At 43.8% G+C, this 22,758-nt stretch overlaps 1 protein-coding gene across 3 annotated transcripts; it reads left to right on the top strand.

The window, feature by feature from the left end:
• Positions 1-506: 506 nt before the first annotated feature.
• On the top strand, positions 507-20,858 carry nr4a3 (nuclear receptor subfamily 4, group A, member 3). 3 transcript variants are annotated; one of them, XM_058648387.1, is made up of 8 exons: positions 507-721; positions 3,143-3,313; positions 7,084-7,919; positions 12,065-12,194; positions 13,104-13,267; positions 13,377-13,576; positions 16,799-16,977; positions 18,599-20,857. In XM_058648387.1, exons 3-8 carry the CDS (start codon positions 7,086-7,088, stop codon positions 18,859-18,861), a joined length of 1,770 nt encoding a protein of 589 aa, XP_058504370.1. In that variant the 5' UTR covers positions 507-721; positions 3,143-3,313; positions 7,084-7,085; the 3' UTR covers positions 18,862-20,857. The 3 variants fall into 3 exon arrangements, with proteins under 3 accessions (XP_058504370.1, XP_058504368.1, XP_058504369.1); XM_058648385.1 differs by lacking the exon at positions 507-721 and adding an exon at positions 1,872-2,574 and having other exon boundaries at positions 18,599-20,858; XM_058648386.1 differs by lacking the exon at positions 507-721 and adding an exon at positions 3,808-3,889 and having other exon boundaries at positions 3,188-3,313; positions 18,599-20,858.
• Positions 20,859-22,758: the final 1,900 nt, after the last annotated feature.

Raw genomic sequence — 22,758 nt, 5'->3', positions numbered from 1 at the left:
ACAGTACAGCGTGAGTTCTGTGTCTGATAAATGCTGAGCGCTCGCCTGCTGGATTCCCCCTCAGCTTCCTCCCATACAACCATCAAACCAACCTCTCGCTCTCTCACTCACTTTCTCAGTACAGTACCGGACACATAAGCCCCGCGCGCCGTGCCAGAGAGAGAGAGAGGGAGAGAGAGGGAAAGGGGGAGGCTCTATTCAAGTGACGTCACCTCTCCCATGGCGTCACATTGACGTAGCGCATACCAGCCTCTCTATGTGGAGGCAGAGCCACATAAATGCACTATTTGACTTTCTCCGCTCAGACGGCGCGCATAAACAAACTCGCGTTACAACTCCACACTTTTACAAAGCACCGTCATCAGCACTGACACACTCAGCTGACGGGGACGGACGCAGACACACTCCTAACACTCGGGAGGTTTTCATTTTTTCTTTTTTAAATGTAATATTTTATTGTTGTTTTTCTACTTTAGTGTATTACTTTAGAAAACCTAAGAGGAAGAAAAAACTTTTTTTTTTTGCTTTTTGCAATCCTGTGTACGCTACCATTTATCACTAAGAGTTTTTATATGTATATATACATTTATTGTATGTAATGTATATCTATATATAAAATTATCCTCCTCACGTCGACACTGGGTGATTATTCTGGATGGACATAGGATACTTCATACGAGGTTATTACCACATGTAAAGACGGAACCGCTACAGCAAACCAGTAAGTAGTGAATGAATGAATCACTGACCTTCTGTCGTATATAGATCGCACTTGTTATATAGTGAATATTCAAAGCTGTGTGTGTGCGTGTGTGTGGTTTAGTTTACAGTACCTGTGCCATGTTAACTGTAATAACACCACCATGTGTCTGCTCTCTTCAACTTTACCCGTGTAACCTGTTGATACGTCAAGTCCGTGTGTGTCTGTGTGTCTGTGTAAATCACATTTCATTTTTCATTTGAGCTGTGAAGATATCATATCCTGTATGGTTGTCATGGAAATTAGATGCGTCTCGCTCGCACAATGGACGGACTCACTATAATGGTGCGTGTGCGAGTCGAGACAGGGATAAATTCAGAGCTAAGAAAGACGAACAGTTTCTTTTTTATTTCACTCATCGTGTGGGATTTTGTGATTTTATGACACGGTGTGTTGCGTTCGAGTGCGTCTGGGTGTGTGGGACAGCGGTGGTTTGTGTTTATGATTCACATTGACTCTGCTCGAATTAAAGCAACACATGAAAGTGGTGGTTTGATTCATTTTAGTCTGAGCTGTCATCTGACTGGCGGCCAACTGTGAATCTTCGCATTCACACTGTCTTTTGTGAAACAAGTTCATCTCATTGATTCACTGGAATAAAAAATATATATAATTAGTATAAAGTTTTATCAGAAAAATCACAACACGGAATTTGTATTCACTTCTATAATTCGTATTGTGCCAACAGGACATTCGCTGTCCATGCCATGTATTATTTTAAAAACACCAGTGCCGAGTCAATGTCCTTCAATAATCTGCTGATTTTGCACTTCTTTCTCTCACACACTGAAGTTTACGCATACACTCAGGCTCGTCTGACACTTTCCCTCTCAGAGCTGATTTACAGTACTCACATACTTCTTCTGTCTCTTCTTTATGTCCTCTCCTTTCTTTGCCTCTGTTTGCTGGAAGCCTCGCGCTGTCCAGCGTTATTGGAGCAAGGGGGCTACCGGGGGCTACCGGCACTCCGGGGCGCGTGCTTTGCAGCTCTGATGTCGTTCTCTTGGTTACTGGTGCGCCTAGGGCCAGAGCCTCCATGCACCAGCCGACTCAGCCTGAGAGGAAAAACGAGAGGGAAACCAGTTTGTTCTAATAAAACACCCTGCACCTATGTCTCTTTTCCGTGTTCATAACGTAAATATGACACCTTCCTCGAACCCTTCACACGCGTAAGAGCACCTTTACGCGCTCGTGCGCTCGTGAGGATATTTTCACCTTCAACAAAGAATCGTGCCAAACGTTTGTTGAATTATTTTCCTCATAGCCAAAGTGGCTCCACGCATGCAGAACTAAATAATAGGTTAACGTTTCCAAATCAGCCATAATCAGATAAATGGACACAGCAGTTTTCTGCTCCGGGTTCTTTATTAAATCATGAATTTGCAGCCCATGTTGTTCTGACCAAAGAATTATTGAAACATATAAGGTTAACACAGATGGGGCTTGTGTACAGACAGAAATTATATCCCGGATTGACCACATCCTAGAGGGTCTGTGTGTGTGTTTGTGTGTGTGTTGCAAAAAAAAAGACACTGTGTGTTTATAAGGGAGTGTGTGACAGGGAGGGGGCGCTCTGGGCCTTGAAATCCAAAGGACGCTGCGCGCCCTGCTTCAGTTGAGTGAGTTGGAGGTGCACGGCGCACAGGAGTCTGCTGGTTTGGTTTCGGGTCCGACTCTCCAAAGTTTCCACGTTTCTCTCTCCTTCTGGATGAACCCTGAGCGCGCGAACACGGCGGTGATCAGTGGGAGGAAAAGCGATGGCCTGCAGTGCGAACTGGCACAGACTGCTTTTATCAAAGTTATCACTTTTGTAGGTCTGTATTTTTTGGAGAAGCTGAGCAGTTCTTCACCTGGGTGAATATGGCTTTTGCAACACAAAATGACAAATAGAATAATAACGGAATAATGCTTTGTATTAAAGAATGAAACCAATCACCCACGTAAGTGCAAGTCTTGAAATGAGCAAAACATCCTCAGTTGTGGTTCTTAATATTCTCTTTGTAGCACGGATTCAAAGCCATGTTTGATGTCAGAATTGTTATTTTTAATTAAATGTGTCTCTTGTGACATGTATGTATGTTACTGCAGTGATACGGGTTTTCTGTTTTTGCATCTTTACATCCGATGTACTAACTCAACAGATTTTTTTTCTTTCAACATTTTTTGAAATTTACTTTGTTGCTTATTTACTTTGAATTGTGACAACGTTTCTCTGGGTCAAGATGGTTTTGAGGGTATTGGTGATCTGTCTTGTAAAGTGCCACCGCAAATAGAATTGTCTCACTAAAGTCATGTAAAGATGAAAAAAAAAGAAGAAAAAATATCAGTAAGTTTCATTGGTTTTCACTCAGCCTAGTTGTGATCCAGTCATTTCTGCTCCAGACACAGGTTCGGAAGAGCGCGCCCAGCTCAGCTCTGAGACCCAGCGACAGGTCACCTCTTCTGCGACGCCTGCTGAGTCCTCCCCGCTCCAGCAGCCTTGTCCCGGCCGCAGGCACGCCGACACACAACCCCGGACACCCAGCACCATTCAGCGCGTAGCTCCTTCGCCAGGTACATTACACAGAGAGAGGCATCAGCCCTCTAATTTCTTTCTTTCTTTCTTTCTTTCTTTCTGTCTGTCTTTCTTTCTTTTGATGTTAAGAAAATCGGGTCTCTTTTGTCCAATTTTATTTTTGGTGTGATGTATGATTTAAAAAATCCCATCATGGTCAATTTTTTTTTTTTTTCTTTTCAAAAAAAGGAGCTACACTTAAAGACTGTCTTTGTTTTACCTCTTTTTATATATATATCTTTTAAACAAACGATGAAGCTGTTAGAACACACGCTGTTCTGTTCTGTTCTGATCTCTGTGTGAGTTGACATTTCAAAACTGTCAGAAATAAGAGGCACGCCCAAATATAGACGGTGACAGATCTTTACTCGCAGGTGTACAAGTGTGAAAACCACTGAATTAACTACAGGCTGAAAAGAAAGAAAAAGAAGAAAAAAAATGCAAAAATGTGTACTTGTATTTATGTCTGCAACTTGATGTTTTTATTTATTAGATCTATGGCATTGTGACAATGAACAAGCGCGCTCAGTTATTGGAACAGCTGCAGTTTGTCCAGTTGAAATGCACACCTCGAGGTTAGAGCCTGTTTCCCTTCGCCTCACTATTGCTGCTGCTGCTGCTGCTGCTGCACCACCTGTATGTCTGGCTGCTTGGGTTGTTGTCTGTCCTTTTGCTTACACACACACTCTCTCTCTCTGACACACACACACACACACACACCTGCTCACATGCAAGTGTAACAAAAGGCAGTCTGATATATGCGGTGTAGCAGTGGCCATAGCCTTCCATAAGTGACATAAAAATCAAGTTGCTCCACTGACCTTGTCAGGACCAGGAGTCCTCATGGAGACCAAAACCTGGTCATAATGAGATATAACCTATTTTCTGAGCAACTGGCTATATAGGGCTGATATTTGAACTGCCGTTATAGGTTAAGATTAGGATTTGGCGCTAAATTGTTGTGGTTAAAGTAAGGGATAACACTTTGTTTACTCGTCCAAATTAATAGAAGTCAATGCAGTGTCCTGAGAAGACTAGCTACACAAACCTGTGTGTGTGACTGAGTGAACGCGCCATCAAGTCACCTTATGTGAAGGATCGAAAAGGATGAAGAGACACTTCAGTGGATTTACAGGTTCTTCTCGGGATAAGGGTGCGTGTTATTGGCAGAAAGAACATATGCTGGTTAGTGTTTACATCATGAAACTGATGTAAGGCGTGTGTGCGCTCGTGCGCTTGATCCAAGGCGTCTTTCCTCACCCATATAAACACTCAAATATCATAATCCGGACGGTGTTGTTCTACAACGTCTGCCTCCCTGTGTCATCGCACACACACACACACGCATTCATCACTGCCAGTGATCTGAGGCTCGACCTATAGTGACATGACACATGCAGAGAAATCGTCAGATGAGGTCTGATCAACAGTATATATAAAGACAGACTGTAACCCATAAAGGTCCCGTGACGCCCATAATGCCGCGCGCGTGTGTATGTGTGTGTTTTTCCACGTGGGTTGAAGAGCTGGTCACTTGTGGCAGAAACAAACTTCATGACGTCAAACAGACGTAGGCCTGCAGCTTGACTCACATCCTCGATTAAAAAAAAAAAAAAATCCAAAAAAAAATCTAACAACTCAATATCCCCCAATTGAGACTGCATCTGCTGTACTTATACTGAATTATTATACAAGAGTTTAAAGTTGAACTTGAAATGAACCAGTAGAGTTTTTTGTTTTATTAATTATATAATTATTTTCATTATTATTATTATTATTATAATGAGTTATTTTTGCACATACACCAGTTAGTGATAGTGAATTTCACATAGGCCGGGCGCGGGAGCAGCACTTACCTGCGCTCATGGAGCAATGTGGTGCCTTGCCCAGGGGCACAGCAGTCCGGGATTAGAACCGGCGACCCTCCGGTTACAACCTCCATTAATTTCCTCTTGTCCTCCCCTCTTTTCTTTGTAATGTGTCAGCTGGATGCCTCAGACCTGGAGAAACATGGAATAAATTAAGGTCAGGGGGAGTGAATGAGTGAGATGATGAAGGGGTGAAGACGCGTGTCCCACATATAGGACTGTTTTTATTTGATTTAATTACCGCTTTGATTCCTCCTTTTGTGTTTTCATCCCCCCACAGCCAAACAGACACTGCTCCTCAGGAATCTATGATTAAATTGTGTCAGTGCGTCTCAAATGAATGTGTCACTTCCTGATTTCCGCTGTGGGTGACATGCGTGCACTTTATTGTCCAAGTATGACCACAGAGCAAAACGTGGTGAAATTCTATTCTTATTAGCGTATTAGTATGTGGTTTTTTTTAATGAAGTTACAGGCCTTTATTTGGTTCAGTCTCTCTGTGTTTGGATGGAGGTATTTGTGAGTGCTTTAACAGCCTGTATTTGACTAGACAAACATGACGCGCGGGGAAACAGGGGCGATTACGGCAGCGCGCGCGCACATGCTGGGCGTCAATGGCAGCAGCGCAGTGTTGACAGTTCAGGAGCGACGAGCAAACACCACAAAACCCTGACTGCGCCGATAATCATGACCGATTATGGCCCCACACACTCATCGCACACGCACACACACACACACACACAAAGCCTACACACGCACGTGAATGCAGGCGGGGTGAATTACGTAAGAAGTTTGATAAGACAAGACCATATACAGAGATGATGATGATGACGATGTCTAGTCTGTTACTATGACAGAATTAAATCACAAAGGGAAATTGAAGACATACTGACTGGTGTCTGCTCTCTCTCTCTCTCTTTCTCTCTACCTCTCTCTCTCTCTGTGTGTGTGTGTATGATGCTGTGAGGAGCAATTTTTATTCAAACCCATCTTTGTGATGACATGTTGACCTTGTGCCGGTCCTCACAAAGTTTTAAGGATTAGAACAAGTTTAGGTCAGGATTGGGTTAGTTGTGATGTTTAAGGTTAGGGTTAAAGGGGGAAAAAGAATGCTGTGTAAACAGTGTGTGCCTGTGTGGCATCCAGCCCCCCATGGGGTTTCCATTATTATTTAATGTTATCTCATCTGCTTTGCCATCGCACTAATCAGAGTACACACACACACACACACACACACACACACACACACACACACACACACACACACTTGGACTGGATCTGTGCTTTGACCGCTCTGCCACAGAATTTGCACTCATGATGAATTACAGCCTCTCTAACTAATCTAAACTAACTGCGGGAGAATCTGCCACATTTTGTGGTTGTGTGTGTTTGACTGCTCCAAATATTTCAGCTGTTCTCAATTAAGTACAATGATTTTGGCTGTAAAGCAGCAAATGGTGTAAAGGGCAGGAAATGGGTAAAAAAAAAAAGGGTTGTTAAAAGCGTTTTTTTATATATCTTTTGAAAGGTGCATTCAGAAATCTTCAAGTCTCTGACACCTCACGAGCTGAAAAACTGGCTGTTCCAATCGAGCTGTGCTTTGTCATTCACTGTTAAATTGTTGCCCCGGTTTAGCGTTTTTACCTTTGTAGTGCATGTGCTACTACTGGAGTTTAAATCGCTTAGATTTATAGTCGGTTGTTTCTGAACTGTGCGTCTTCTCACTTCCAAACCATTGTTGAATTAATACTTGATTACACTTTCCTCTCTGACTAATGGTTGTTGCCGTACAGCTATTCTCTACTAACACCAGACCAATGCTTTTTGACAGAATAATGTCTGGGATACATGTTTTCTGATGTGCCACTCTAACCTGTGCGTGTGCTCTGTTTCCCTGATAGACATGCCCTGTGTGCAGGCTCAGTACGGGCCGGCCCCTCCAGGCTCTGCCTACTCTGGCCAGTCCTTCAGTTACCAGGGTGACAGTTACAGCTCTGACCTAATGACCCCTGACTACACCAAGCTGGACCTGGGCGGGGGTGAAATCTCCGCTGCTGCCACCACTTCCCTCCCCAGCTTCAATGTCTTTGTGGAGGGAAGCTACGAGCCCAAGTCTTCTTGCCTCTACCAGATGCCTACACACAGGCCCAACATCAAAAAAGAGGAGGACAGCTACCCGACGGCTCCGCCACTGGACGCCCTGTCCTCCTCCACTATGTACTTTAAACAGTCTCCCCCCTCCACTCCCACGACACCATCTCTGCCTCCCCAGCCTGGCTCCTCTTTTCTGTGGGAGGAGCACTCCTTGCCTCCACCGTCACATCCCCACTCTCTGGGCTCTAGCCTGGAGACGGGGCCCCTCAAGTCTCCCCGTTTTTCTCACTTCTACCAGCATTCGCCACCACACAGTGGAGGCAGCGTCAGCGGCTATGAAAGTCTGGGAGGAGGCCTGGTGCGAACCTCCTCTTCTTCCTCCTCCTCTTCATCCTCAATCTCTCATCCTCATGGTCCACCTCTGGATCAGCCCATGTACCAGCTGCACCGTGGGGCCGGGGGCAGCAGCCTGGCCTTCCGCTCCCTGGCTCTCGGGCCCTGTGGCCCCCTACTAGGAGACAACCTGCCCTCTCCCCCTCCACGTGGCCCTCAAGGAGAAGGCACCTGTGCAGTGTGTGGGGACAATGCTGCCTGCCAGCACTACGGTGTACGCACTTGTGAGGGCTGCAAAGGCTTCTTCAAGGTAAAAGCACTTCAAAGTCATATCACAATTTTACTCCAAACAGTCCAAACAGTGCAAACAAATATCAAATTTTATATCACTCAAATTTGTCTTGGTACAAACTTCAATTATTTTGTGGTATCAAACTTCCTTTGTATCACATAATGTTGACAATATGTCATCTGATATAAAATTTTGGAATCTGAGAAGTTTATAATATCAGCTTCAGTGAGCTCCATGAAAGTGCTCCATGTTTGACAGAAAATTCAATTTTTGTGAAAGCAGATTTTTATAAACCTAGAAGAGAAAAAAAAACATTATTCCTGAATCGATATACGTATACATTGATATGCATCCACATTTTTTTATCAACACCCAGTCCTACTCCAACACTTTATGCTCCTTTTATTTCAAAACTGACTTTCCACCCTAAAAATAGAGACAAGACAAACTGTAAATTCCCTGTCGTGTGTGGATTTGAGACAGTTGCATCACTTCCACTCTAGACTCTTACTTCTCTGAGTTCACCTAAATCACCTTTAATGTCAGTACAAAAGCACAACCCACCCACAGCAGTGCATGGGCTCACGTCTGTGACTGCTCGTGTTGTGTGAGAACACACAGGATGATAAACGCGCATGTAGTCTCTCAAACAACCAAGGTTCACCTACTCAGAAATAAAGCATGATGACATTGCCCGTGGAAAAGGAATCCGCCTTGAAATCAAAATTTCCTCTCAGCGTCTGTGTAGTGACTCACTGGCCACAGAGTTGCCCACAGTTCACTGACATAATACTCAGGATGATCTGAGTCAGTTTGAGATTGGGTCAGTCAGATTCAGTCATCTTAGTGTCTCACATCACATTCTACAGCACACGTGTGCAACAACTCACAGTTTAACATAAACAACTGAATCTTCTCTGTGTCAGTCGTATAACATGACAACACACTTCTCTGACAAATGCAAGTGCTACAATGTGTCAGTCGTGTTATACGCTCACCTCCAAACCCACAGTCAAGACATTTTCCTGCATTGCTTTTGAATTATAATGTTTCCCAGCACACTTGTTAAGCCTCCTATTGCTTGCATGAGACAAGGGAGTGAAATTAAGAGACAGCAAGAAGGAGGGTGCAAGCGCAGTGGTAATTGAATAATGCCTCTGGTAGGTGGAAATGAATTATCCTTCTTTTCAATTAGTTTCACAATTTGTTTTTATTTAGTAATTAATGAAAGCAGTGTCTGGTGGCAGTAGGCCGTAGGCTGTCTGCTCGCTGCAGCTCTCCACAGCCACACAAGCCTGTCAGACCTCACTATGTTTCCTTTACACACGTGCAGATGCAGCCAACCATACACTCACAACATATGCACACAACCACACAGTCACATACAGAAAAACATGTTTATTCATACGGCATCACGTGCATATTTCTCAAGCTATTACCCTCCTGAATACAGGATGTTAACAGCAGAGACACTCACTTTTTTTTTCCATATTCATATTCTCACGTACATAAAGTCCATTACCCTGATAGTTTTATTGTCCCTTTAAATTATTTCCCTGATTATATTTAATTATTCTTGAGCAGTTATTACACATAAAACCGCAGCAGAGGTTCGCTGTAAATTATTTTTATCTCATTAGTCCGATTTGAAACACATTTTCATTGTGAATTAGGGTTAGCTCTTAAACAACAAGTCCAGTTTTTCTCCTGTTTGTTATTTTTGGCAGAATAATGCATTCCATTCACTGGTTTCCATTAAATTAGTGAACCTATTCAGATTGATTTTTTTTGTTAAAAGAAAAAACTTGATGTCAGCTTTTAGCACAAGCCAAGCATTGTGTCAAAAATAAAAAATACACCAATATTATGAAAAGTGGCCTCATCAGTTGTGGTTTTATCAGTCAGAATAGAGTTCATTTTATTTTTATTTTTAATTGCATGCACATCATAAATAGGTTGCAGGTGACACACAACAGTTAATTCTAAAACACAAACAAACAGATAAACACATTCAGTACATGTTGTACTAATGTTTCTATCCTCTTGTAAAAAGTAATTAATTTATTCCATAAATAAAACAATAAAACCAGATCCCTACTATCGATTTTTATAGTAACCACCCTTGCACTTTCCAGGAGTGAGTGTGATTGTGCCTGATTAAGCAGCAGATGAGAGAAGGGGATAGACGAGACAGCAGGAGGAGGAAGGAGAGCAAAAGTCCCTAAAGGCTTTTAATTTAAGCCAAGGCCATTAGCACGTGTTACATGTCAAGAATCTGCCTCTGCGCTCTGTCCAGCCCCAATGACACCTGCAGAGCTTCTGGAGGCCAGTCTTCATGTGCTGTTAGTGCATCTAAATCTCCCTTAAATTCTGACATGTCATTTCAATTAAGTCGTTTGCATCAGACAAACATTGCTCAAAAGCTTCCACAGTGTTGTGTATGTAGTGTTTCTCTTTTCAGCTTTTGAGATGCCCATGCTCCACATTGTTTATTTACAAAGTAAATTCACATGCACACACACACACACACACACACTGCACTACAACAGTGCAGGAGACACAACAGCACTCACTCATGAGAGCTTAATTCATCCCTAATTGATCTTTCAAACTTACAAACATCAGGGTCAAACTCAGCCTGCACTCCCTTTTGTGAACCCTCTGTGTGCTGAAGGAAATAAAACACCAACTACAAAAGATGGAGTTGAGATGGTTGTTTTTTTAAATCAAAGCCTCAAGGAATCTCTCCAGAAAAGAGTGACATAACTTTTCATTTTAATTTAGCTGCTTATGACATAAGTGTTAAATCTTTAAACTCCGTGTTTGCCTGACTTGTACAGGTGTAAATAAAAAGCGTGCATGTTGAGTCTTTGTGCTTGACCCTGCCTGTCATGCATGCACCGACGTTGAGTTCGGATTCCCACTAAACGGATGCTATTTGTTTTCCCTCAACCCATTAATGACTAAAACTAACTTATCCCCGCGATCACGGGTCACTGACCATTGAAGAGATGAGCGAGAGACATCCACGGTGATCTGCGATGCCATGGCAACCACTCTCATCCGGCGCTGGCGACCATTACGCGCCAGTTCCGCATTCGCGCCGGAGCATATGAAATAATTGGTGTGTTATTGGTCTCCCGGGGGCGCGGGCATGTGTGGCGCGAGGGGTTCCTAATTGGATTTATTTGTTTTGATGTGTTTTAGAGGCGCTAAAGAAGAGAGGAAGCCGCGACACTCAGACTTATGTTTGTTTAGTTGATTATTACCTCTCTGCCCTCTGCCCCCAGATATGTGTGTGTGTGTGTGTGTGTGTGTGAGAGAGAGAGAAAGACTGAGAGAGAGAGAGAGAGAGAGAGAGAGAGAGAGAGAGAGATTAGAGTGTTTGATCCCGAGGCAAAGGTGTGTCAATGAGAGTTCTAAAGAAAGACAGTTGCACCATGCTCCAGGTGCAGGCGCGTATGCTATGTTGGTGCATACAGTATTTAGAATAATTACCTCACTTGCTTTAAATAGACTCGTCCTGCATGCACACCCACTGCTCTAGAAACATGATTGTGGCTTATTCTCCTCGGGGAAGTTTTTCATTGAGTGACTGTGCGCGGGAACGCGCAGCCATTCACCAGCAGCATCTCTGTCATTATTGCCTTTCATCCGCGCGAAGAGCGCACCCGGCTCCCACGTGGCCCGTTTCTGATTTCATTTTAATAAGGTCAGTCATAATCGCGCGCAAGCCAGTCGAGGAGAAAACAGCTCCCGCGGGGCCCATTGAGAGATGCGCGATGCGCGAGGCACCGGGGATGCCACGAGCTGACCCGCCAGCTTCACAAACAATGTGATCACGCAGCTCTTGCGGCCGCAGTCCCTCCTGTCTCGCGGGACCCGCCTCGGCACGCCACGCGCTCGGTCCCCATTGTCATCTCGGGCGCTAATAAAATTGTCCCTCCTGCAGGCGAGTCTTGTTGGAAAATTAATTTTATCTAATTATACTGATGTCACCGCCGCCTTTCAGTGCGTAATTAAAATCTGACCTGCGAGCCTCCGCTTTCATTCTTTGATGGGAGGGGGTAAAAAAACTGAAATTGAATTAAACAAATCACATATTAGTTGGATGATTGTGTTTGGAGGCTGACTATCGCTGTGTCTGTTTCTTGTCTTTGCAGCGCACCGTGCAGAAAAACGCCAAGTATGTGTGTTTGGCCAGTAAGAACTGTCCTGTGGACAAGAGGAGACGCAACCGCTGCCAGTACTGCCGCTTCCAGAAGTGTCTCAGTGTGGGCATGGTGAAGGAAGGTAAGGCACCTGATTTCAAACCTGCAGCCATAAAGTTTGCTTCTGTAATTATAGTTTAACAGTCTCTCCTGGGATTATCTGGACTGTGGCAGCATCACACACACCTTCATACTGATATATAATTCCCTTCTCCAGTGGAGGAAGCAAAGTTTTTCACACTCATCAGGTGTGATATAACCGACTTCATGTTTTGGCATGAGTGCATAATCAGTGGGACACTTGTACTGTCCTCTGTCACCTTGTCCTGTAACCCCCAACTCACTCACACACACTTTCCCATTAACACTCCCCAGTCCAGGGAACAGCTTCACTGCCATCTGCTGGTTAGTTGCCTCTAATGTACAGGACGTGTGAAAGTTTGGGGTCCTCCTCTCAAGCCTAAAGGTGTAGTTGGCAGGTTTTGCTGATCATCGTTATTGATTCAGGATAAAGTAAATGAAGTACTTTGGGAGAGGAGAAACATAAAGACGGCCATATCGGTCCCGTCATGGGAGGCTTTGTCACACACACATAATCACAGAGAGCAGGTGCTCCTGTTGGCTCTTCTGCTACATCTGCTCTGCATACAGGTCCCTTTGGTGAAAATGGCTCCCCCATTACCAGCAATAATTGCCTACACTACAGGAAACTTTTAAAAAAGAGCCAAGAGAGAGTTGGACAATAAATGCAATAAAACAAGTGTCAGTATCAGCAGACTTTTCCAGAGATGAAGAGATTGCCTTATGAAACATGTGTGTCTGTCAGTGAAACTCAACTATTTTTCTAGTTATTCACCACTGACTGTCTCACTGTCAGTGAGAGAATAGCCTGGAGTCCTTTGTGTGCATGTAAGCACAAATATTAGTTTATCAGCTCCAACTGAAGGACCATGTCGTTAATGCTGCTCGACGTCTCTTCTCTGGTCCACAGTGGTGCGCACTGACAGCTTGAAGGGGCGCAGAGGTCGTCTTCCTTCCAAACCAAAGAGCCCACTGCAGACAGAAGCATCTCCACCTTCTCCACCTCTCACCCTGCTCTCCGCTCTGCTCAGGGCGTACTCCCACTGCACACCCCGTGACTTCGACTACAGCCAGGTGCTCCACCACACTCCTGACTCCTTTCATTTCAGTTACGGAAATGCCCAAATTGCTTGAGAACTATAGTGTACGGTGTTTGTAAGTCATTTATTTTCTGCCTCTACAGTTCAGTGCTGCCGACCCTCCCTCCTCCACTTCAGACGCTGAGCACATCCAGCTCTTCTACAGGCTGCTCACCATCTCAATGGAGACCACGCGGTGCTGGGCAGAGCGGCTGCCCGGCTTCTCCGAACTCCATCGCGAAGATCAGAACCTGCTCATAGACTCTGCCTTTCTGGAGCTGTTTGTCCTGCGACTTGCTCACAGGTAAGAGGGCAGTGATGGAATTAGTCTTGCAACAGAAATAAAAGCACAGTGACTTCTACTTTTACAAATTGCACGCAAGACTCAAAGGTTTTGGATCACTTCCCTCACAACATTTCTAAAACTATGACATTACCAGCAACAATTTGCCATCTCTTAGGAACCATAAGCAGTTGATATCCTTTACCATAACGGTACAGTGTGTAACTGTGCAGGCAAAGCTGTTTGCTGCTGTGTTGGTGTATCTTCAGAGTAGGAGTGGAGCCGACTGAGTAATCGCCATATGAAGCAAATTATGAATGGAGTCTGTAGCTATGACAGCAGCTACACCCACAGAGTTCCGCTCTGCTAGTCTGATATCTGACGCACGGAGAGCTCTGTGTGCGTTCTGTTGGCTAAAACTGTGCTGACATTGTGAACTGTGAATTGACAGGATCAATTCCTCCTGAAATGTGGTCAGCTGAGCCACTGAAAAGAGCTGTTATGGAAGGAAATAAATATTAAATTCAGCGAAAGAAAAAGAAAAAAGGAATCACCTCAATTTACCTTATGTGTCCAAGGATGTATGTGTGAGAAAGCATGTATGTGTGTGTCTCCCTCGTGGATACCTGTGGTGCCATTATGACTGTCCCAGCCCATCTCTGGTTCAGAATTGCCCTGGGTTACTGGTTTGCTCTGGAAAGGCATGTAGCTGGTTAAATTTATAGGCAGGAGGGGGGGTCAGCTACAAGCTCATCCCTTTGTCTGCACTGTCGTTAAAGGCAGAAACCAACACAGTCAGAGACATACAAGTGCACTTACTCACACACACACACACACACAGTGACAATGTCGAACGCTAACTTTCTCTCCTCCTCCCAGCATTGGTCCAGGTGCAGGGTGGGTAGAGGATGGGTGGTGGCATCACAGTCCCAGCAGGAGCAGGATCAGGCTGGGACTGTGACTCACAATAAACGGTGGATTCATAGAGGCCCTTATCAAACACACACAAGCTCTCTCTCTCACACGCACACGCACACACTGCTCATCTTCCCACCAGCCAAACTCCCACGGCAAAAACACACACAAACACGGCTCTGTCTGACTTTCTCCCTGTTCCGTGAGAGCACAAGACGGGGTCCACACTCTGATCTTGCTGTTGATGCAGCCCTGTAATGACCCCATGTTGAACTCAGATGCCTCGCAGAACCCCCCCTCCACTCCCCTTCACAAGCGTGTGCTTGTATGCTTGCAAGTGTGTGTGTGCTCAGTTTGTGTAGAGTAAATTTGCTCCACTCTTCTGGACCGACATTGCTGTAAGCACCCCGTTACCAAACAGTTTCTGTGGTTATTGGTTGATTACCGTGGTGACAGTGTAGTCAAGGGTGAGAGGAATGTGTGGCAGTCATCCAACAGTGTGTGTGTGTGTGTGTGTGTGTGTGTGTGTGTGTGTGTGTGTGCGCGTGCATGCCTGACATCTGCCTGACTGCTTGTCTGCCAGCCTGTCTCTGCAGCTTTGCTCATAAACAGACAAATGGGTCAAATGATAAATAATACGTTTTTTTCGGGTTTTTTTTAAACTTGCATTATTTATGTAGTTTAGATGTAATCGGGACAATGCAGACATTGTCATTTGAGAATCACCTACAGTCAAATATTTGCATTTTCTCTTCCCTGACAAGATTTACAGTATTTGAGACAGTTTAACCGTCTCTCAATACTAATAAAAGTCCACTGCTTTATTTGCAGTAGAAGATAAATATAACCCTTTTTGTGGTGTTAATCTGTCAATCTATCATTCATAACGCTGCACGTAATAAAATGTTAATATCAGTGGGAAATGTGTTAAAAATGCAAAAGACTAATATGAATTTTTTTACGCAAAAAATAATGATGCAGCCATAAAACCGATGCCCTTCTTGATTTAAACTTTGTCCAATACACAGTGCATTAAAGCAAAGGGGTGATGCAGAATGCAATAAACCTTTGAGACTTTACAACAACAAACAAAGGACAAATTAAGGGGCATGTTTGCAGGGTTCATACTGTATGCAGTCTGACTACATATATGGACTATAAACCTACATATACACAGAAATGTCATGAATCGTGAAGCTCAGCCTAGAGGAGACGTTATGAAGAGTAAAATAGAAAAAGAAATTCAGTCTTTTTCAGTTACAGATGACGACTGAATTCCTCCCTCGTGCATCCAGTCCTGCACGAACTTTTATTTATTTTCCTCCCACTGATTTTATATCTTCCTCACCTGCCAATAGTTTTTGAATTAGAATTTTGGTTCAGATAGTCACTTGTAATTTGTTGTTGTTGTTCTTATCAGTCAGAAGACAGAATTAATGATGCGGAGTGAACGTGCGCGTGTTTTCTGCCGAGTGTGAGAGGAGTAGCTCTTTTTAAACCGTTGTAACGATAATTGGACACAAATGGCATTTCATCTTCTCCTCGTAACTGCTAAACCGATGTTTGTGCAGGGTGTAATTTGAGGCTTCTCTCCCCCCCCCCCCCCAATTTCACATCCTTTCTCACCATCAGCTGTTTTCCAGTCACCCTCTTCAGCCTGTCTTCCTTTGTCCTGCATATTCAATCTGTCTTAGCTTCGTGCCGGCCTTTGTTGTCTTCTTGAGATCTACCAGTGAAACACTGTAGCAGCTCTCTGAGGATAGCCATGTACTTTTCTTTTAGGCGCTAATAAAGACCAGTCATAACCCTCCCTCATTCACTGCTTGTTTTATCCTCCTTCCCTGCTTGATGGTGAAGGAGTGGGATGTTGTGTGTCGTGAGTAACTGATGGTTAAATGCATCTGAGAAGCCTTTTCATTTCCTCATTAAGGCTTTGTGTTTCCACTGCACACCACAGCCTGGGCACATTAAAGCTGTAACAGTTTACCTATCGGCAAATACACACACACACACACACACACACATATATAGAGCAGCCCTCTACCCTAACCCTTCACCCCACCCTGCTAAAAGGAAACAGGAAAGTTTTAAAATGCTATAATTTGGAAAACACAACTTGAATCAGCTGCATGCCTGTGTTTGATGTGTGTGAGTGCATATACTGCCAGGTTTTCACATTGTTTTTATTGTAATTGTTTCCTTGCCCCAGTATCTCAAGCCATATTTACAATACATGAGGGGAAAATACAGCATTTCTTTGGAAGCAAGTTCTAATAAGTAACGACTCTTCATTTCCCCCCTTTTTTTTTTCTTCTCTCCATCTCCCAGGTCAGTGTTGTCAGAGGACAAACTAGTGTTCTGTAACGGCTTGGTGCTGCACAGGTTCCAGTGCCTTCGCGGGTTCGGAGAGTGGCTGGATTCCATCCGGGATTTCTCCACTCATCTCCAGAGCCTAAACCTGGACACCTCTGCCTTCGCATGCTTGGCTGCCCTCGTTCTGCTCACAGGTAAAATCACAAGTCAATAATTTCACCATCAGGGGAAAGTAAAGGGATGAAGAGCAGTTTTCACAGTCTTAAACTCACACCTGTCGCCATCCTACTATTCACATACACACACTGTCAGTCATTCAAGCCGTTTCCACGTGAATTTACACATACAAATCTACACATGCACACACCTCCTTTTATTTTTTTCAGAGCTTTGTCTGTCGCTGATTCAGTGTGACAGTGATCAGGTGGACACGTCCACCAACGTCACACATACGCTCAAAAATACATGTGTGCATGTGTGCTGTCACACACTCCTGCCTGAAACCAGAACCTGATACCCAGAAGCACCTGCTGCACCTGCCACACACCTGGCCCACTCTCTAATCAGTGTGCATGTGTGAAAAATGGAGGGAGAGTTACAGCTTTCTCTGTGAAAGCACATGCGATATGCAAAGGAAGAGACAAGAGTTGTCAGTATAGTAGATTAGAAATGCATTAGAAATAGTCTATTACCTGTGTCGCCCAAGGTGACTGTGGACACTTGTGCAATTAAGTGTTCACATTTAATCTTTTTTTTTACACCTTCACATCGGAGTAAATGTCTAATGGGTAGAATACTCCCCCCCCCCATACTCACCTCCTCTTCCTCCACTTCCTCTCCCCGTGTCTAAGCCTTCAACCCCATCCTTTCTCTCTGGGGGAGCACTTAACTCTGTGCCTGATCGACCAGCCCACTGTGGAGCACAGCTCCGGAATGGCGTCTGCGCTGTTCTCAGTGGCACTCTGCCACCTCGGCAAAGCACACAGCGCACTACCACAACAGAGCCGTCGGAGCCACCAGGCAATCGACTGCTTCAGAGTGGCCTGTGTAGAAAGGCAGTCATCGATCCCTCCCCAGGAGCTCGCACACACAGAGAAAGAAGGGATAGGGAGAGCAAAGAGAGGGGAAGCGAGAGTGGAAGAGAGGGCCTGAAAGCTGCGGTGAAAAGAGGGCTGGAGTGACTCTGCACCTGCAAACACAGAAACAAACAAAAGAATCACATAAACAAACAATAAATAAGCTTCAGATAATGGAGACCTCAAAGTGAGACTGGTCCAAGAGACAGCCTCCCAGCAGCAGGGACCAGCGTGTGTGTGTCTTGGGGGGGTGGGGGTGCGGTGTGGCGGCTGAACACCCTGTTCTCTGCAGAATGAGTTAGTGTCACATTAAGCTTGGTACGGGTGCCACTGGAGTTGCTATGGGCAGCAGTGTATGTGCGTTTGTGTGCGTGTGTGACTCTAATTTCATTTGGCTGCTCACAGGGTCGAATAATCAGCTAATTGTTTCTGCCAGTGTCTTTAACTGCAGGGACTATCTGTGTGTTTGTTATATATGTATGGTGTAGCGTGCATGTGCATGTGTGTGTGTGTGTGTGTGCTTAAACAGTGTACGGGGGCTTATTAGGTTAGACCATGTATTGATCTGAAGTGAGTGAGACAGGTTAAGGCCTGTTAAGAACATGAGCCATACAGGCTAATGACGTGGAATTCAATTTTAAAGAAGATGTAGCTAACACTCTTTCAGCTCATTGAATGTGTATGTGTGTGCACCTTTTTTCCCATGACTTATCCTTGTACCATCTCTGTCTTTCTGCAGAGCAAGTCCCGGGTCTGAAGGACTCAAAGCGGGTTGAGGAGCTGCAGAATAAGGTGATTTCTTGTCTCAGAGACCATCTGGGTTGCGGCCCCTCTTCCTCTTCGTCTAAGGCTGCACCCCCTCTGAGTTGTATTCTGGGTTTAAGGGCAGAGCTTCGTTCCCAGAGAACCCAAGGCCTTCAACGAATCTTCTACTTGAAGCTGGAGGATCTGGTTCCACCTCCGCCGCTGATCGACAGATTCCTGGACACTTTGCCCTACTGACAGCCCAGTATGAGCACACAGAGGAAAACCCACATATTGTCCTGTTCAGGCCTTTTTCCCTGTCCTGAGGAGCATGCACACTTATCCAGATGAGAGACTCATTCCCCTCTGACTGATGCAGATCAGAGAGAGCCAATCAGATGCTTTTTGCTCTTCAGGACAACCAATCGAGAACTTCTTTTCACGCAGACAAACAGCCAACCAAATGCTTTTCACTGGTAAAAGACAATTACTCACATTTTATTATATCCTCCTGTTTTTTCTCACATGGGGGAGGACGACCTTGTTGAGATGGACAATGGTAAAAATGACTTTTATTTTCCTCTCTGTATCTGAGTGGCAGCTCATCCGGCACTGAAAAAGAAAGAACCGCATGGTTTATGAGAACTGTTTATCTGTGCTGTGGCCTGGTTCGACCACTCTGAGGACTTTTTTTGGTAAAGATCATATGTGACCAATGTGACCATGTGATCAACGTTGAAGATGTCCCAGTGAAACACAACTTGCGGTGCATTCTACTTCCTTCTGAAAGGAGGAATAGGTCGTTTTACATACTGAAATGTACTAAAACAGGTCAGACATTGTGAACGTAGACATGCAGAAACATCATAAAGCAAGACGCAGATATTTCATGAACGCGTGGAAGTAACTGTTGAGTAGAGCTCTTGATTCCAAGTGCAATTTCATAAGTGCTATCTCACCACGAAAGGAAGAGACAGAGAAGGAATAGTTCAAATTCAAACTCTAAATTATTTTAATACAAAGACTTGTCCTGTACTGTCTGTAGCGAAAAGAAAAGATGAGACAGTCTCCTTGCAACTTTAGAGAGCAGAGGAGATACTGTGCACTAACAATTGATGACTAAGTCACTCAGACTTGAACTTGTTTGTTTTTTTTATATCAATTCATTTTGAACTCATAGGTCAAGTAGGAGTGTGGAGGAATAAACATGGAGAGAAATTGGCTTTTGAAGCACTTACACCCTGAGAAGAGCTAGAGGCACAGACACACACCCTACCTGCTCACCTGGAGGACGGTGGAGAGACCAGGAGAGAGGAGGGTGCTCGACAGATAGCTGTACGTCAAGGGGTGGAACATTCCGCAGTCATGCTCTTTTTTTCTATTTGTTTCTATTGATGAGCTCTTGTGAGAGCAATGAGGATACGGTTGCATACTGTCTTTGTTTGTATACGCTTAGAAAAGCCAGGATCATATGCATGGTGTGTTAAAAGCTGTCAAGAGCTGCCATAGCTTGGTGAAACAGCTCGACCTGTGTTTGTGTATCAGACTGCGGCTCAACGGGGATGTCCCCCCAGGCCTCCACAACCTACTCACACACTCACAGCAGCAGTTTGACATATGAAAAAAAAAAAGCAAATTATATAGATATAAATAAAAATATAAATATATAAATATATACAAATCTAATATTTTGAAGTGTTTTTAGCTTTTTCAAATATTGTGGTACAAGTTGTGCATTGTTTTTTGAAGAAGAGAAACAAAAAAGAAAAAAAGTTGCTGTTTTTTTCAATGTCCCTCTTTGGTTTGAGTTTCCTGTTTGTTCTCTCTCTTTGGTTCACTGGATTTTATGTTCAGCACTTTGAAATCATAAACTAGTTCTGATTAATCTGAACGACTGTGTGCTGTGTTTTGATTCTTGAAAACAACTGTTTCGTGCAAATGATTCCTTTGAAGAGCGCAAAGCACCAGAGTTGATATTCACGGTGCTTGCATGTGTGCATGTGTGTGGCCAGACACAAAAGCCTCTTGGCAGGTAAAAGGCTTCATCTCTCTCCCAAGGGACCACTGGGCTCTCACAGAGAGTGGGGGATTAAGAGGCAGAGTCGGGCGAGGAAGCCAAGAGATTCATGTTAGCATGAGGTCCAGATCAGCCTCCAGCCTCGTTAAACACCATCGATCGCCATGGTGACATTTCACAGCACATGCCATCCATACTGTCACTGCCATCACTCACTTGCCCTCCCGCGCAACAGCATGAGCACTAACACATACACACTCTCTCTCTAAGACAGCCAGGTGATTGATAGTAACTGTGGTAGTGAAATTGTCAACTATCTGTTTCTGTCCTGTCTGTGTGTGTGTGTGTGTGTGAGAGAGAGAGAGAGAGAGAGAGAGAGAGGGAGAGAGGAGTGTACCAAAATAAAGAGTGCACCATGCTGATTCTGTGTGTGTTTATGTGATCATATGACAGACAAAGATCTTCCAAAATCCTTGTGCTCTTTTTGGGGATTGATGTGTGTGTGTTCGCACATTCACACCACTTTTGAATGTGTGTTTGTGCGCACGTGTGTGTGTTGTGTATGCGTATCATCTGTCTTTACAGCAACATTTTTGAGTGACAGGTAAAATAGCTTGACCACAAAGCAGGGAGTTGTGCTTGAAGACGGAAAACACACATTAAAAGTGCATGTGCTCACACACACACACACACACACACATTGAACTTTCAGTCTTCTTGCCAATCGATCAGCACTGACAGATAGCAGATACACCAAGAGTCTTAATTAGAGGTCCCATTAGACCATACACACATACAAATACACACACACACACACACACACATACACATTTAAAGAAGCCCTTTTCTGGCTGTGGATTCATTCATTAATTATTTTAATCCATTTCAGAAATTATTACTAAAAAAACATCACAGCAAAAAAAAAAAGTGTGTAATTGATCTTGTTCACTTCTGCCAATTTTTTTTATCATTTCCTTACAATAAAGACAATTTGAATTCCATTTTGCTGCTTTAGTTTCAGGGATACTGGGGAGACCGTTGTGGGACAAAACCACAATCGGCACCATATCAGTGGTAAGACTTCTGCTTTTCTTGCGATGACCAAATGAGTTGTGAGGTCACACCTAACTTAAGAACAGTGAGATGCAAAAGGTTAGAAGAGAGAAGTGGTCTCTGCTGACAAACATCATGGGTTAGATTGAAATCATAGACTCCTGAGACTTGAGAGCACACACACACATTTGCACAGCATATACAGCAGAACGGGAAGTCCCCTATAGCTGTGTAGACTGTGTTTCACCGTGGCCCCTGGCATGGTGCATCCGCAAAGGGAAGAGTGTGTGGGGGGTGGCCTAAATGTCAAAGGTAAAAGGTGGTGTAGAAGAGAAATGGAAACATGCAATAGACCCACTCACATAGGCCGATCATAGAGTAGAGGAGGGGGAACCCCAGTTCTCTTTTTTCTTTTCCAAACAAAACACAGATTTAAAAAAAATATATCATATTTGACGTTTCTTTCCATAGGATTAATTCTATTTATACATGCTGCTAACTGTTCACGGCTAAATTGAAATGATAAAATATATCACAGATTAAAATCATATCCTGCCCGCTCTTGCTCTAACCTGAAGCCAGTAATCAAAGCTTTTCAAAGTCATATCTGTTATTTGATAATGTTGCACAAAGGGATGTTTTTGATGCTTTTGTCACAGTTTGAATTTTTACCATGGTCAGGTTATTTTTACAGTGTAGCTTTTTTTGCTTCCTCTTTTTTTTTTTTAAATAATTATGACAGATAGTGACTTTGCAGTCACTTTCATGGCTTCTACCAAAATAATTATCACCCACAACAGAGCTGGAGCAACAATTCTAGTAAAGTCAAACTGCAATAAATTTGTTTAAAAACAAATGTATTGAAATTTAAAAAAGGCGTATGATTTTGTTTGATGATTTAACTATTGTATTTGCTCATGTATCTACTGCTGGTGTGTTATATCGTTTATATTGTAATAACTCTAATAGATAAATCTATTACTTTATTATGAAACTATTAATTTATTTAGTATTTTTCTGATAACAGGGACAATTAGGAATATATACTATATACCTGAGATGAATGCCCAGATGTTGTGATAAAA

This window comes from Solea solea, chromosome 13, assembly GCF_958295425.1.
Source record: "Solea solea chromosome 13, fSolSol10.1, whole genome shotgun sequence".
In the NCBI taxonomy this organism is placed as follows: Eukaryota; Metazoa; Chordata; class Actinopteri; order Pleuronectiformes; family Soleidae; genus Solea; species Solea solea.
The sequence above is the reverse complement of the archived record's forward strand: the minus strand, read 5'-3'. Positions and strand labels throughout refer to the sequence as shown.